The sequence below is a fragment of the Pestalotiopsis fici genome, assembly GCF_000516985.1.
Source record: "Pestalotiopsis fici W106-1 unplaced genomic scaffold PFICI_Scf_3, whole genome shotgun sequence".
Taxonomy (NCBI): domain Eukaryota; kingdom Fungi; phylum Ascomycota; class Sordariomycetes; order Amphisphaeriales; family Sporocadaceae; genus Pestalotiopsis; species Pestalotiopsis fici.
The window spans coordinates 1603961-1618137 of record NW_006917093.1 but is presented as its reverse complement, the minus strand read 5'-3'; the positions used below and the strand labels follow the sequence as shown (position 1 = coordinate 1618137).

At 49.8% G+C, this 14177-nt stretch overlaps 4 protein-coding genes across 4 annotated transcripts; 2 read left to right on the top strand and 2 right to left on the bottom strand.

Moving 5' to 3' along the window:
- Positions 1 to 4590: 4590 nt before the first annotated feature.
- Positions 4591 to 6086, top strand: PFICI_04635 (uncharacterized protein; the record flags this gene model as incomplete). Its single annotated transcript, XM_007833216.1, has 3 exons — positions 4591 to 4701; positions 4833 to 5203; positions 5258 to 6086. 3 exons carry the CDS (start codon positions 4591 to 4593, stop codon positions 6084 to 6086), a joined length of 1311 nt encoding a protein of 436 aa, XP_007831407.1.
- Positions 6087 to 6663: 577 nt separating this feature from the next.
- On the bottom strand, positions 6664 to 7979 carry PFICI_04634 (uncharacterized protein; the record flags this gene model as incomplete). Its single annotated transcript, XM_007833215.1, has 2 exons — positions 6664 to 7634; positions 7718 to 7979. 2 exons carry the CDS (start codon positions 7977 to 7979, stop codon positions 6664 to 6666), a joined length of 1233 nt encoding a protein of 410 aa, XP_007831406.1.
- A 1293-nt stretch (positions 7980 to 9272) lies between these two features.
- PFICI_04633 (uncharacterized protein) lies at positions 9273 to 11056 on the top strand (the record flags this gene model as incomplete). The annotated part of the gene is made up of 4 exons (XM_007833214.1): positions 9273 to 10113; positions 10182 to 10335; positions 10553 to 10988; positions 11045 to 11056. The coding sequence occupies 4 exons, from the start codon at positions 9273 to 9275 to the stop codon at positions 11054 to 11056; spliced, it is 1443 nt and encodes a 480-aa protein (XP_007831405.1).
- A 330-nt stretch (positions 11057 to 11386) lies between these two features.
- On the bottom strand, positions 11387 to 12415 carry PFICI_04632 (uncharacterized protein; the record flags this gene model as incomplete). Its single annotated transcript, XM_007833213.1, has 1 exon — positions 11387 to 12415. The coding sequence occupies one exon, from the start codon at positions 12413 to 12415 to the stop codon at positions 11387 to 11389; it is 1029 nt and encodes a 342-aa protein (XP_007831404.1).
- Between the last annotated feature and the right edge of the window lie 1762 nt (positions 12416 to 14177).

Below are 14177 nucleotides of genomic sequence, written 5' to 3'. Positions count from 1 at the left end.
TGTTGTCTTGATTCATATTGATTGAGTCTGGGGGGCGTATGAACCAATGGAGCGAAACCCCACGATGAAAAAGAACCAGATCATCAAATTCGGGACGTGCAGGTCTGAGATGATGGCTGCCAGCTGCAACGGCAATCTCAATTGTATAAGCGAGATATCTGAAATGGTGGAAACATCTTTTTTTCTCCTCATTGCCTTGGTCGCCTCCACTCTCAATAGAAAAAACATGTCGCCACACACCGGATCCGAACGAACCTCGAACGCATATCCGTGCCGTCCTTGCAGATTTGGCCTGCATGAAGCACCGTGGCGTGATCCGGAGCGTTGATTGATCAGAATGGGTTTCAAACTGGAGGAAAAAAAAAAAAGAGGCTTCGTTCGTCCCAAAGCAACTATCACATCAATGAATCGCAATATTGACTAACCAAGACGAAAGCGAGCCGTGTAATGCCTGCATATGGTAATGCCGTTGTCACATCTATGCAACTCGTTAACACAGATTGCTTGCTTCACCTTATCGTGACCGGCTCATCTAGACTGAGTTGTGGCGCGTCCTTCTGCTCAGTGCCGGGGGTGGCTAATTATGGATTCCTTATACTTATACAGTAGTATTACAGGCGTGACTTTCAGAATGGGTCCTGTTTCTTTAGCCGCGAGGAAGTATTCGCTGCTAATGCTAAACGACTGGAGCCCTATCACGCAACATGGCAAGTTATTTTTGACACATATCACAAGTAGCATATTACTTGCCACGGCGAGAAAAGCTGTGGACCTCAAGATCGCGTTTGTATTCTTCCTGATTCGTGAGAAACTTGACAACTTTGACTCGGATCAGCCAGCAAGTTCTGTACTACCTGACGCTAGAGTTGGGCGGCTGAAAGGCCCGATTGTGGGTCCGGCCATTATATAATACCGTGTGTTATAGCTGGTTCGTCTTTGCCTTGATATGTTGTGATGCGAGGGTATATTGCTGGTGAAGAACTGGAGCCTGTGGCCATCTCTCGTCTGGGTGCAGATGGCAATGCCACGCTACATGACGGCAACAAATGACCTTTGAAATGGACAAACAAGTGAAACCGAATACGGCTTGCCCATTTTCCAGGTAAGAATCTGGGCTGCGAGTGCAATCAATGCCGGAGGCGAGGACAGTATCTGCCGATGAAAGCTGGGGAAACGCCAAAGCGCCGACTCCCGAGCTGGTGAGCTGCAGGACGATGATAGTGATAGTTTTGCACCAGGCTGAAGTCTGCGTTCAAACGGCAAGTGTATATGTTACTGGGGCGGCAGAAGTCTCACTACATGTCTCAAATACTGCCTGATCTAGATGTGTGAGCGGTAAGTCAAAGTACCCTCTTGGCACAGATCCCTGTCTGGCATTAGCACATCCAAATCACTCTTGACTCCAATTCTCCAAGATTTGCTTTCCTTCTCTCAAAGTCGAAATGGTAGTCGTCTTCGATGTCCGGTGTGTCTGCACCAATTGTCGAGAAGCAGTTGCGTGCTAACATTTTAGTCGTCCTTGGAATGGAGTACCAGTACCATCCGGTTTCCGATTGACTTCACATGCCAGTGGCTTCCATGATTGCTCCGTCCTCTGTCTAGATGCCCAGGTCGGACGTCCTGGAAAGGGATTGGGCCACAGTCTGGACAAAAAATTCCCTGATTGCCTACTTGACCTGAATAAGATGAGTGTTTGTGGGCTACGGCGAGGTAGGTGTGTAGCATCATGGTGGGACGGGGCCGATTGGCAGAGATTTGTCTGATAGCGAAGCCGGGCCTGCGACTTGGAGAAGCTATAGATGCATGCATAGAGCAAGCTGCATACGTGTGGAAATTGGCCATACCCAAGAGGAGGTAGCAGAGACGGAAGAGGTGTGAGGAGTGGCGTCCCGTCTGTACATTGTCATGGCCTGCAACATGGTTTTTGCTTGGTGACAAGACTGCATGTCAAGACATGACTGGTATTCGATAGTACTCAAGCAGTGTGCCTTATCTTTTGCTTTCCGCATGGAGGGGGAAATGTGCGGTCAAGAAGGGAATGGCTCTCGGTAGAAGTCTCATTGGTGATTGGGACAGGTGTGCGTAGGTAGTAGGCCAACTGCTCAGCTCATATCTCCCCAGATCTCGGCAGCATGTCGTCAAGAGTCAGTTAACCATGTCAACCCACTAGGTCTCGAACGGATGGCTGGCTTTCCCTGCCGCCGGTGGGTTGAAGTTCCCCTTGTAAGTGCGTGCAAAGTATAGACTCATCTGCTGAGTGAGCTGACGGGTTTTGACTAAATTGACCATATCAGGTTGGATATGTGACTATGCCCAGTAAGCAATGCGTAATAACCTTGCAAAGACACAAGCCACGCAAGTAGAGATTGTTCTTATTCCCCTCCTGACAGTTCCAATGATACGGAGCAGCAGAATAACCAACGTCGACCCTAGGCAGTATCATCGCTACCCAATATGCAGTATCGGTGGAACAGCACCGAGGACATGGACAGGGGAGTTAGTTGACTTCTCGAGACCCCTGCTGCCATGTGCAGTAACCTCGGCCACCCAGCAGACTGTAGCTTTCATGTAGGGCCGAGATTGCGGAGTATACGGACAAGAAGTCATAATTTTTTCCGGTGACGACCGCGGTAACTCGAGTCCATGCGTGTCTTGTATGGAAAGGAAAACGTGTCTTGTTCCCCGCATGTGCTCCAATGATGAGTCGTCGTAAGATCCAAGGAAAAGGATACAGGCTGTCAATTGAGTAGCAAGCAAACCTACATTACTAGTCCAAATTTGAATGATGGGAAGTAGTTCAGATAGACGGTATCGTGTTTTGTCAAACAGAGACAGAGAAAAAAGAAGAGATGGGGATTCTTTAGCATTTTTCCCGTGCCAATGGGATGAGGGGCCGATTTGGAGAGACCCCAGGTAAAGTACAAGTCCCAATGTACCTGCTTTCCTGTTCGGAGCATGCAAGTATACCTGGGTATAATGTAGCGGCTCCCTTGGGGTAACTGATCAATGTGGGGCACTAAGTTGTCAAGTGTCTGATGTACTCTGTAGGTCTTGTAGTTACTACCTAGTGACCTATGTACTATACACACCTAGGAGTCATACGAGACCGCACGGAGGTCAGCCACTTCAACTTCCGATTGAGCACCGAGCTTCATGTGGAAAGCGCGACGTTCTTTACACATCGCACTGAATAATTCAACTGTGCACAGAAGTCACAATGGGTGGAAGCGAGTTGCTGATCTCCAGTCCCTCCACATCTTGATGAAGAGGCCATGTCGGTTGGTTTGACGGGCGTGAGCTATCGTCAACCTCGACGATCCTTCATCAAAAATCGACGATCTCTTGTCTTGTCTATATAATCTAGTACGTCGATGCTACGAACGCACCGAGATTCCGGTGGTATTCCTGTTTACAGGCGGCATATCCCGCTGGCAGTCACTGCAGATTGCACCTTCATCACGACGACCAAAGTTCGCCTACAAAGCCATTCGATATCCAGACTAGCCTGTTTCAGGGCTGGTATCTGCTCACCGCAGTGCTTCTCTCAATGTTATCAGTCCTTTCTTACTCATTACAAAGTAAAGCGAAGAGATGGCGCCTCGTCTGAAAGTCAAGTCCAAGCTGGATTTTGGTGGCCTGTCGTGAATAAATAAAAAGCAGACCTCGACACGAATACCCGTGTCCACCCGATGATTATCGACACACACACGCCCACACAATCTCTTGTACAGAGTGCTCGAAGCTCCACTGAGCGGCAAGCATGATTGGCACACCTATGAGGCAAGGGACCGATGAGAGTTATCCCCTACCTACGTTACTCCGAGACTATAACCGTGCAGTCCTCAACGGTCGCTTCGCTAGCGTCAAGACATACACGCGCCCTCGCACACACACATATATACACACTCACTGGTTCTTTTGCAAATGTACGTATACATTGGGACACCCACTTATACCAGACGGCCCTTGATCAGGGACCACACCATCCACCTCAGGGATCTGCCCGCCGGGTAGACAGCAGCGCGTCCTGTTACATTGGACATCCAAGCCGCATGCAAGCTTTCCCGAGATTATGTCGTGCTCCAAGACGACTATCTGACCTCGTCAAGATAACTCATCGATACGTGACTGGGCGTCATGGTTTCCATTAACACTTCACACATGTCGGCACCCTGGACTTGCTCGGCTCCTGGCCCAAGACTCCTCATCGATGCCTCCTGGACCATGACTGACATCAGGTTAAGAATTGTCCATCACATAGCAGTGATGGAATTGCACGGGTCTTTTGCCTACGTACATAAGACGGGTGGGGGTTCTCTGGACTCTTGCAGTCTTTCTCTTCACTCAAACTATCACTGATTTCAAGCCTACCCGCAAGTCTTGTCAGGCAAAGAGATGAACATTTCCATCTGATGATTCATATCAGCCTTCCTGCTTATCATAAAACTTGGCCATACTGGTAGTTGTGGGCGGTCATACTCGTCCACTATCTGTAACCCACGCTCTCCCCCCAAAAAAACTCCTATCATTATACTCGATCCCCAACCTCATCCCGCACTACATCCCACGCCGTTGTCGTCATATTTCACAATGGCTCCCTCCGTCATGATTGACGAGATCGCGCCTATGCATCTACCCGTTCACTCTAAATCTTCTATGATCAATGCATCCGTCCTGCATGGACCACGGGACCTGCGATTGGTGAGTTGGTGTTCCAATATCTCCTTAGGATCTTACTGTTACACAGTCCCATTAGCCGGGATTTGCCCTGATCCATGTCCCTTTATTCTTTTCTTCCCAGCTAGCTTATTAACATGTGATGATAAACGTAGGAAACCCGCAGTATCGAGGATCCGGCCCTTGGTGAACTTCAGATTGAGGTCAAGGCTACCGGGATATGCGGCTCTGATGTTTCTTACTACAAAAAGTTTGCCAACGGTGACCTCTGTGCTTGTGCGCCACTGTCACTTGGCCATGAGTCGTCTGGTATCGTTGTGGCCATTGGGCCCCAGGTGAGCGGGTTCAAGCTCGGCGATAGAGTAGCACTCGAGGTTGGACTTCCTTGCGGGCAGTGTTCCATCTGCCGGAAAGGAAGGTATAACCTTTGCAAGAAGATGAGATTCAGGAGCAGTGCCAAGAGTGTTCCTCATTTTCAGGGCACTCTGCAGGAAAGGATCAACCATCCCGCCATCTGGTGCCACAAGTAAGTTGTGCCTAGTCAAGTGTAGCACCACGAGATCTCTGACCATACCCATAGATTGCCAGACCATGTGTCTCTCGAAGCAGCCGCTCTTCTTGAGCCATTGTCTGTTGCTATACACGCAGTCAACCGTGCTGCCCCAACTCCTGGCTCGACAGCTCTTGTGATGGGAGCTGGCACTGTGGGACTTCTCACTGCAGCAATGGCGCGACGCTCTGGCTGTACTTCAGTGACCATTACGGATGTTGATGCAGGTCGAGTAGATTATGCCGTTAAACGCGGCTTTGCCACGCATGGCTACGTTGTGGCGCGTCCCTTTCACAGCTCGTCCAGTTGCTCTTCCTTCGCCACTCACTCGGGGACTACGACACCGCCCGACCTCGGCGTCATGACCCCGGGCAGTATATACTCGGACTCTATTGAGGGACGCTTTGAAAGTGCCAAAGCCTTGGCTGCGGACGTTCTCGCCTTGACAGCACCACCGCCCGGCCTAGAGGACGAAGACGAAGACGATGGCGTCGACATCACCTTTGAGTGCACGGGAAAGGAGACGTGCATGCATACTTGTCTCTACGCTACGCGACCAGGAGGAAAACTCATCATGGTCGGCATGGGCACGCCCATTCAGACGCTGCCTATGTCTGCCGCCCACCTCCGCGAGGTGGACATTCTTGGCATCTTCCGCTACGCCAACACCTATCCCACGGGCATCAGACTGCTATGCAGTCAAGGTCAAGTTGGTGCTGCATATAATCTTCCAAGCTTGGATGACATGGTGACGCACCGGTTCAAGGGCCTGGATGCTGCCAAGGGTGCTTTCGAGCTGGCAAGCCGGACCGTCGACGATGACGGCAACCTGGTTCTCAAGGTTGTCATCGAAGTATAATGTTCACGAAAAGAGGACAGACAGAATTTGGGAAATATAAGAATACACGGAATAAGAAAATATGGCATCTCTGGTAAGAAATAAATACCCCCGGGGAAAAAGAAAATTTCCTAGTTTCTCCATCGCAAAGGCTAGATCAGGAGGGACTTGGGGTTGGTTTTCGACATGCTTACACAAGACACGTTTTCATCATTTCGTATACCATAGATTATCAGGCGCTGGCTTTTCCGGAGGTTGATGTTTTTTCCACTCGAATGGGGTTTGGATACAGTCCTGTGTGGTTAATAGACAGAGGACTAGATGGACTTGCCACAATTGTTTGGTTGCAGCGGGTATCTCGATAGAGAATTACATTCGTTCATCATGTTCATTATCGTCTGTTCTATCGTAAAGATTCATCCTTGTGATGCTGACAAGAATTTGGGGCCTAATTCAAAGGTTCCCCGCATAGTCTTTTGTGCTTAAATGAACGCCATTTTCGCCGTGCAAATGCAAAACGCCCTCATCTCCACAACTTAAATCCACGCCGGGCTGCGGAGGTCAGTTCATGAGTATTGATTGTGTTGGTCGACCGATCCTAGAAGTCAACCATTCCAGCTGCTGCCATGTGTCCGCCATCGAGGTTGACCTGCTGCATCAAGTTCCGTGTCTGCTTCTTGGCAGATTCCACAGCATGATGCTTCTTGCCAATGTCACGAATGCCAATAGCACTTTGCATGACATCATTGAGCAGAGTCACGAGATGTACATCGTTAGCTTCACTAAGCAGTTCCTGCTGGAAAGCCTCTGTGGCAGAGGGTACTAGGAGTGCGAGCCGGTTCACCAAAGCCTGGATAGATCTGAGGATGGTATGCGACGGCATCGTGTGAGCGTCTGCCTGTTGCTCGGCGGCTGACGGCGTCTGGGAGCCCGAGATTGAAGATGGTGGCAGTCGCTCGAGGTAGGTGATGAGAAGCTTTATGCGAGCTTGTAGCATCTTGATGGCATTGGCCTTGGTTGTGAGGGACCCAATAAGTTCTTCTTCTTCCCGGGACAGTACGTGCTCATCCGGGACAGGTGTGCTGTCTTCTTGCTGCTTGTCATCCTCCACCTTCTCCACCTTCTCTTTGCCCTTGCCCTCAACTTCTTGTAGCACCCTTCCAGTCTTTGCCGGCTCCTTTGGCTTGACTAGGGTCGCATTGCCGGCACCTTGAGCAATGAAGTCCATGCTGATCATCTCAGCTTCACCGGACTCCACAGAGTATGGCAGCTCTCGGAACTTGAGCTTGAGAGGCGCATCGCTGTCCTTCATCTCCTTGTCTTCGCTGTTGTGGTCCGCCTTGGGTTCGTCCACTTCGTAATTGCTCTCGTAAATGGTCAGAGGTAGTCTGCTACCTGCCGATTGGTCGACGGCCTCTTCCGGGTGGAAGGCCAGCAGCAACGACGACTCGTTGTGTTCCGAGAGGAGCCAGCTGTGAATCGGGAGAATGGATGGGGTCGGGCCAGTCCTGGGCAGTAGTGTGTACCAACCCACAAGGTCTAATTGAGGTGACTTGTGTATGGTGCGCACTGCAGCACACGCATGTGTTAGCTTTGTTTTCATCATGTGTTGCCCTTTGGCGGTTGTCGATTGATGACAGGACTAGACCTACTCTGATCCAGTCTCTGGGCAAACCAGTGGCCATCCAGCACAATGTTTCCATCTTCGGCCTTTGTGGCGCACTCAAAGGCATGCTCGATTGTGACTTCGCGGCCGTTCTGCTGTCCCAGTAAAGCGCCGGCAATCACGCCCTTTTGCTCTCGCAGGGTGTAGCGGGTGATGTAATCGGAGATGGTCAGAAGAACGAGAGGGTGAAGAACTGCCTGGAGTCCCGAGTCCGAGGACTTCTGGGACGAGATTAGAGGGTTGTCCATCGTATTTGTTTCCCCTCTTTGATGTCAGTAGTCAAACTTGTCACGGCGCAATGATGAGTTTGACGTCTGTGACAAGGTTGAAGTTCAACAAGCTACAAGGCTACCAGATTGAAGGGCGCATATCAGCTTTGGCGGCAGTGATTAAGTACGTACGTGAACAAACGTGGGGAAGGTGCAGCCTCGCTAGAGGTCTTAGGCAGCTTCATCTCATGGCGGGGCATCTTCAATGTACAAGCACTGACCTCTAATGCATTATAGTACAGGTTAGTAATGTGTTTGCCCATTTTGCTGTTTTCTTATTGTCAGTCATTATTCTTGACAACTCTTGCGTCTGCAAGACTTTTCTTTCTTTCTTCACTAGTAGGCATTTATCGTTTCTTGTCTATTTTTATCTATTGCACATGAATTCACCCACTTTCTATCGATAGCACGCATGCCTGGGATGCCTCTTTCAAGCAACTACGTTGGCACAGACACTCTCAACGCTCAAACTGACCAGGATAAGCGAGATGATACCAAATACTGGTCCCTGCAATTAGACCCGCAACCACTCACTTGCGACACCGCTCGGTATGTCAACCAGCGGCAGGTCTCACCTATATTGTTGCTTCCCGCATCTTACATACATACACAAGAGAGAATAAGGGACTGAATGAACTGCAGCACATGTCAGTCAGTCAATCAGTCACCTCAGTCAGTTGTCAGATTTGCATCTTTTTTTTTTCTTCCCTTCTCGAGCTGACTTGTCATCATCGTCAACTTCTTTTACTCCCCTCCCCTCCTTTCCTCCTTGCCTAACATCCGTCTTTGATACCCGCAAAGCTCCAGGATGCAATCACAATGAAGTGCCCCATCAGTGTATCCTGTGCCAACCGTTGATCTTTGATTTGAGAACGAACCTCAAATACCGACTGGCGGACATATTTCCTCCTACTACTCCTCGCTTTCCCTATGCAGGGGTGGTTTTGAGTCTTTGACTTTCGTTTCAGTCACCAATTGGAGAAGGACAGACAATACATGTGCAAAGGAAGAAGCTTCATTGACGATCATTACTCGCTGCGGGGGGAAGTCTCATGTCTCGTCTCCTCCTCCTCAATTTTGCTACCACTCAACTCCGGCCCCCGGTGATTCCGTCACTTTCTCCCCGATCCATCCCGCTTTTCCTACAAATATCCGGCAAGATTTCGCAGCTTGACGGAAGCGCATCTACTTCGTCAGCGGAGACTCTCCCGTTGTAATCCATAACCTCTCGCTGTCCTTGCGAACCGCCAGGAGACAAGAGAGCTGCGAGCCATGTCTGCGCCACCCAACGCCGCTCCTGCTCGGGGCGGCTCAGGTCAGACCAACAACCATGACCACTTCGGATCATTCCCATCGGCACAGAAGTCAGCCTATAGCACGCAGTCAAGAGTGCCTTCGAAGAGATCAGACGATGACATTCAGTTCATCTCATCCCAGCCGGTGAAGAAGCAGAAGCTCGCACAGACAAAATTGCAGATCAAGATTACACCCCCAACCACAACAGGGCCATCTTGTCGTGCAATTCAGCCGCAACAGGAACATCAGTCTCCGTTTCAACATAATGGCCAGGTACAAACTCAAGTCACACCATTTGCAGTGCCTGAATTACAGCTCACGCCTGCTCCTGTGGTGACCGTGGCAGGAAATGGCGGTCAGCCACAGAACAAGACACATGCTTATGCTTCTGCTCAGGATCGAAGGATAAGCACTGGCATGGTCGGCCTGCCCCCCGACTTTTATGATGCAGAAGCTGCAAACGCCATGAGGGGTGTATCTCTGCCCCTCGCGACATGCTTGGACAACTTTGTTCTGAATCAACCTGCTGGCAGACCCAGGCCCATGAGTTCGCCGCCACTATCACCAAAGCAGCTATGTCCCACCACACCATTCTCCATGCTGGATGCTACCATGTCATCCCCTGATGGGGTCAGCCATCACAACACCCCTCAAGAGGCTTCATACATTCCGCGAAACCCTTCTATGAGACCGCAGGGTGACATCCAGATGGCTGCTGCAAATCATCATCAACATACAATCTTCATCAATCAGACCATGACGCCCATAAATAGCCCGTCCCCGGCCACTTTGAAGAATATGGATATAGCAATGTCAAGTACGCCATTACCCGCATCCCCTCCAGCAACGCAACCTTGTGAGCAGCCACCTGACAAACCAAAACAGACTCCTATCATATTACCACGTACGCCGACTACGCCGATGACGCTGCCTCTTACCAATCACCACAATGGAGCCAAGGCTCCTTGTCAAGCCTGCATCGCACAGAGTCACAGAGCTATGATGCCGAAACCTCAAGCTTTGCCAACGCCTATGATGGGTATGTCGAAGATGACCTCGCATGCAATGCCACAGATACCATGTCCACCCATGCATTCATTTCCGCCCTCACCTCAGCAATACATGGCGATGTCGCCATATAACCCAGGGTTTCATCCCATGATGATACCAATGCACCTACAGGGCTTCCAGGGAGCCCTGCATCATCACAGCGGCATGCCATTCCATCCGCAACCTTTGATACCCACTCAGACCAGACCAGAACTAAGTGGCAGCCCTCCGCAGACGCCAACTAGCATCAGGCGAGATGAGATGCGCCAAGTAACACCTTCTACGCCTTCGCCGCTTCCAGCAACGACGTCAGCGAGCCCAGCCAAGTCATGCTCGACGTCGTTGACGAAGCATCGGAAGCCAGCACGCAATCTCATCGTTGATATTGCCGAGACTTGTCATGAGAGATTTCCCTTTGAGGACGTTGCAAAGCGCCAGAATGTCACTGTTGCCGAAGTCAGAGAGGTGTATGATGCTGTTATCGGCGTCCCACTGTTGGTGAGCGCCAGCGACCGGCGAAGAGCAGGCGAACTAGCCAGGAGTAGAAAGACGGAGTACCGGAGCATCAAGAAGGACATTATGAAAGAACGAGCAGAGACTGCTGGCCGTGGGGCGGCCGACGGCGCAAAAGACGACACCGTGGTGAGTGCAGTGGATATTGCACTCAGATTAGGAGCATCGAGAACACCGGACAACAGGTGATTGCATAACTGGATACAGAGCGAGCATGAGAATTGGAAGGTCAGAAAACCATCACGACATTTGCATTCAGCATACTACACATTTTGGGCGTTTTTCTCTTATTTTAAGGGCATTTACACTGGTGGGAATTTTCATTTACAGGCAGACCTTTTCTGATATCATTCGGCGAGCAGGGGCTTCAACCAGGCAATACGGGCATTCATCAACTAGCATACACACCATTTTTGCATAAAATAAACGCGGAGTTATTGATTGATCTTTCTGAATAATATTTGTGCATGGAATTGAAACATCATGGGCTCCATGTGAAGTTATTGTATTCATTCTAGCCGAGGATCTCACGGACGACGAAGAGATTCTATGGATTTTGATATCCTGAACTCTTCCCAACGTGACAGGGCATCGCTACTGGTGATCGGCCGTCGGTTTTTGGAAGCTGTCAAGTCTATGACAGGCGGTTGTAAATGATGAGGAGAAGCCATGGCCTGCATAGCCTCCTTGTCCCTCCCAGGCCTGCCATGATTTTCCATCTCTGGAGGCAGTAATGATGGTAACTGGTCTAGTTCTGGCTTCGGTAGCGCATCTTGTGCCCTCCAGTCAGACTTCTTTTCACCGACTTGCTTTTCATCAATTTGAAGTTCCGCAATCTCGAGCCAATCGACTTCACTGTACTCATCCTTGACTTGGTCCTTGTCCTCTGGACCTCTTTCATTTTCCTTGTCTTCCTCTTCTTCTTCATAGTATATTTCCTCCTCCTCCGTCTCATCAACCAAGGAGTCGGAACGGTTGGATAGAACGCTCCCCCAACCAAGCTTGGCCTGCCAAGACGTGTCTAAAGCTTCTCTTTGTGCTCTTTGTAGTTGTCCGGTATCATCGGGATAGTCACCCCAAACGCACCGCTTACCTACCCACCGAGAACTCAAACCAAGCTGCATCATGTCCACGCACGCCAGAAAAGGAACATTCTTCTGCGTCTCCGGGCTCTTGTCCATGATCTTTTGTCTCGCCTCGAGATATCCCGATTCGAGTGCTCGGAGAATACGGTCCAGCTCGGGATCTGGACCATTGCCGCGCCGCTGTCCCTCGAGTTGTTCTCGCCTGTCTTCAAAGAGGGACTTGGCCTTGTACAGCAACCAGGCCGGATCGCACTGTGAACAGAAATCGTCCAAGACGTATTCGGGGCCACTCGGTTGGTCTCGTTCGCACCGCTCGCCACGCTTACCTTTGTCGCACTGGTGTACTCGTGCGTCCTCGGCTGCAGAGGAACATATCGCGCAAGGCTCCCAGCACCGTCGCCCGCAGTGTACGCTGTAGTGGTTGAGCGAGTGGCCACATCTCAACATCCGTACCGTGTGTCCCTGACACATCCTGACTTTTGACTTGGCATATGGTACAGCAAAGAAGGAAAGAGAAAAAGAAAGTTGAAAATGTACAAGGACACCAAGCGTCCAGACTAGCAGAAACAGCGCAGATTCTGCAGCGTAAACAAAGCATTAAACTGACCATGTCACTTACCTCGCTCTGTCGCCGTGTCATGAGTGTCGTACCATTATATCTTGACCGGGGAAGACAATGAGACAAAGGCATGGGACATGCTCATTGACCTCTTGTCAACAACTTGACATGGACATCATTGTTCCCCCAACGAACGGCGACACAGGCCACTTTCATTTTATAGCTTTGTTGTCCTCCACTGAACAAAAAGGTGCTTTGCAAAGAACTCGTCTTTTGTTGGGGCTCTCGGAAAACCCTGAAAGCCTTTTGAAACTTGACCACGTGGGCCATTGTTTGTTCATTGCTGGATGTTAGGCGTACGCCGAATTTGAGCATGCTTCGTCGATCGAGATGTGCAGTCGTAGAAGCCGAACCGGTGTAGCGCAACGTCTCGATCATCCTCGTTGTCCCGCAATGATGGGACCCCATTCTCTCGTCGCTCATATTGAAGTCGAACTATGCTCGCCAAACAAGCCTATAGATAGGACTACTGCAGTGCTCCAAATTCCGACACGAAGCATGTCGATCTCTTATATCTTGTGACCGTGATTCCCAGGATGGCGCCAGGCATGAGCTGCAAGTTGATAAGGAGACGAACTCCAGAGAGTGACGTACTCAAGCGAAAATGCGATAGTCAGTATGGATCGCTTGTGTCGGCATACAGTCTGTTGATTGTATGGGAAAGTGATCGGTGCAGAACAGTATGTTTTGAGCGCGGAAGATGACTATCTTATATTGCCCAACGTACTAACACCCATGACCAAGCATGGGTGTTGAACAATATAGGCGAGACAACATGGGTGGCGGTGGACACTTGGGGGTTGAAGGTAGCAGTACATGGCCCTTATAGTCGGCCACGTTGCGGTACATCAAAGTACCACGAGTAAAACTTTCATGAGCAAGGGGTCATCATGCCTTGCCTGGTTACATTAGCGCTGCACACTGTTCAAAGGATGCTCCCCAGTGACGCATGCATAGGTTTATTTGGCCTGAGAGGATACAAAGCAACGGGCTCGAAAGCCATCAAGTCTCCTGTATCTCATAATTCTTGCGCATTTGATTGCCAAGGCTTTCGATGACTGTTCCTGTATCATGTTCTGCTTCAGAGCTGCTAGAGGCGCTTTATCATGCTCTTTCATGTACTTATATTAGCTCTCTTACAGAGAGAGAGAGAGAGGCGAATAAAAAGCTGAATTATATCGGCATGACTCCATACATTTGTGTGTACTGCTCCCAGTATATTATCGCTTGAGTCGGTTGAAATGAGGTGATTGAGAAGATAGTAAAATGACACAAGACTAATCACTGGACTATTCAAGATAGCAAATTGTATATACAGTCATCTTCAGAATATACAGGCTAAATCAGAAGGGGGAAAAAAGGTTCATTTGCCCTTGTTTTGCAGTCGTCGATGCCTAGCCTAGACTCGAGATTCATAAGATTTACGCTGTACTCCTAGAATTTCCATCATCTTGCAATTCCATACTAGCTTCTCTCATTCTGGAGACATGAATAGGGCAAATGGTCAATAAGCGGCAAAAAGATGTCTTCAAACCGAATCAACTAAGTCTGATGAAACGGACAAGCCTGTGTGTACTTGAATGCTCTGGTATCCTTGTTAAGCACAGATGACGT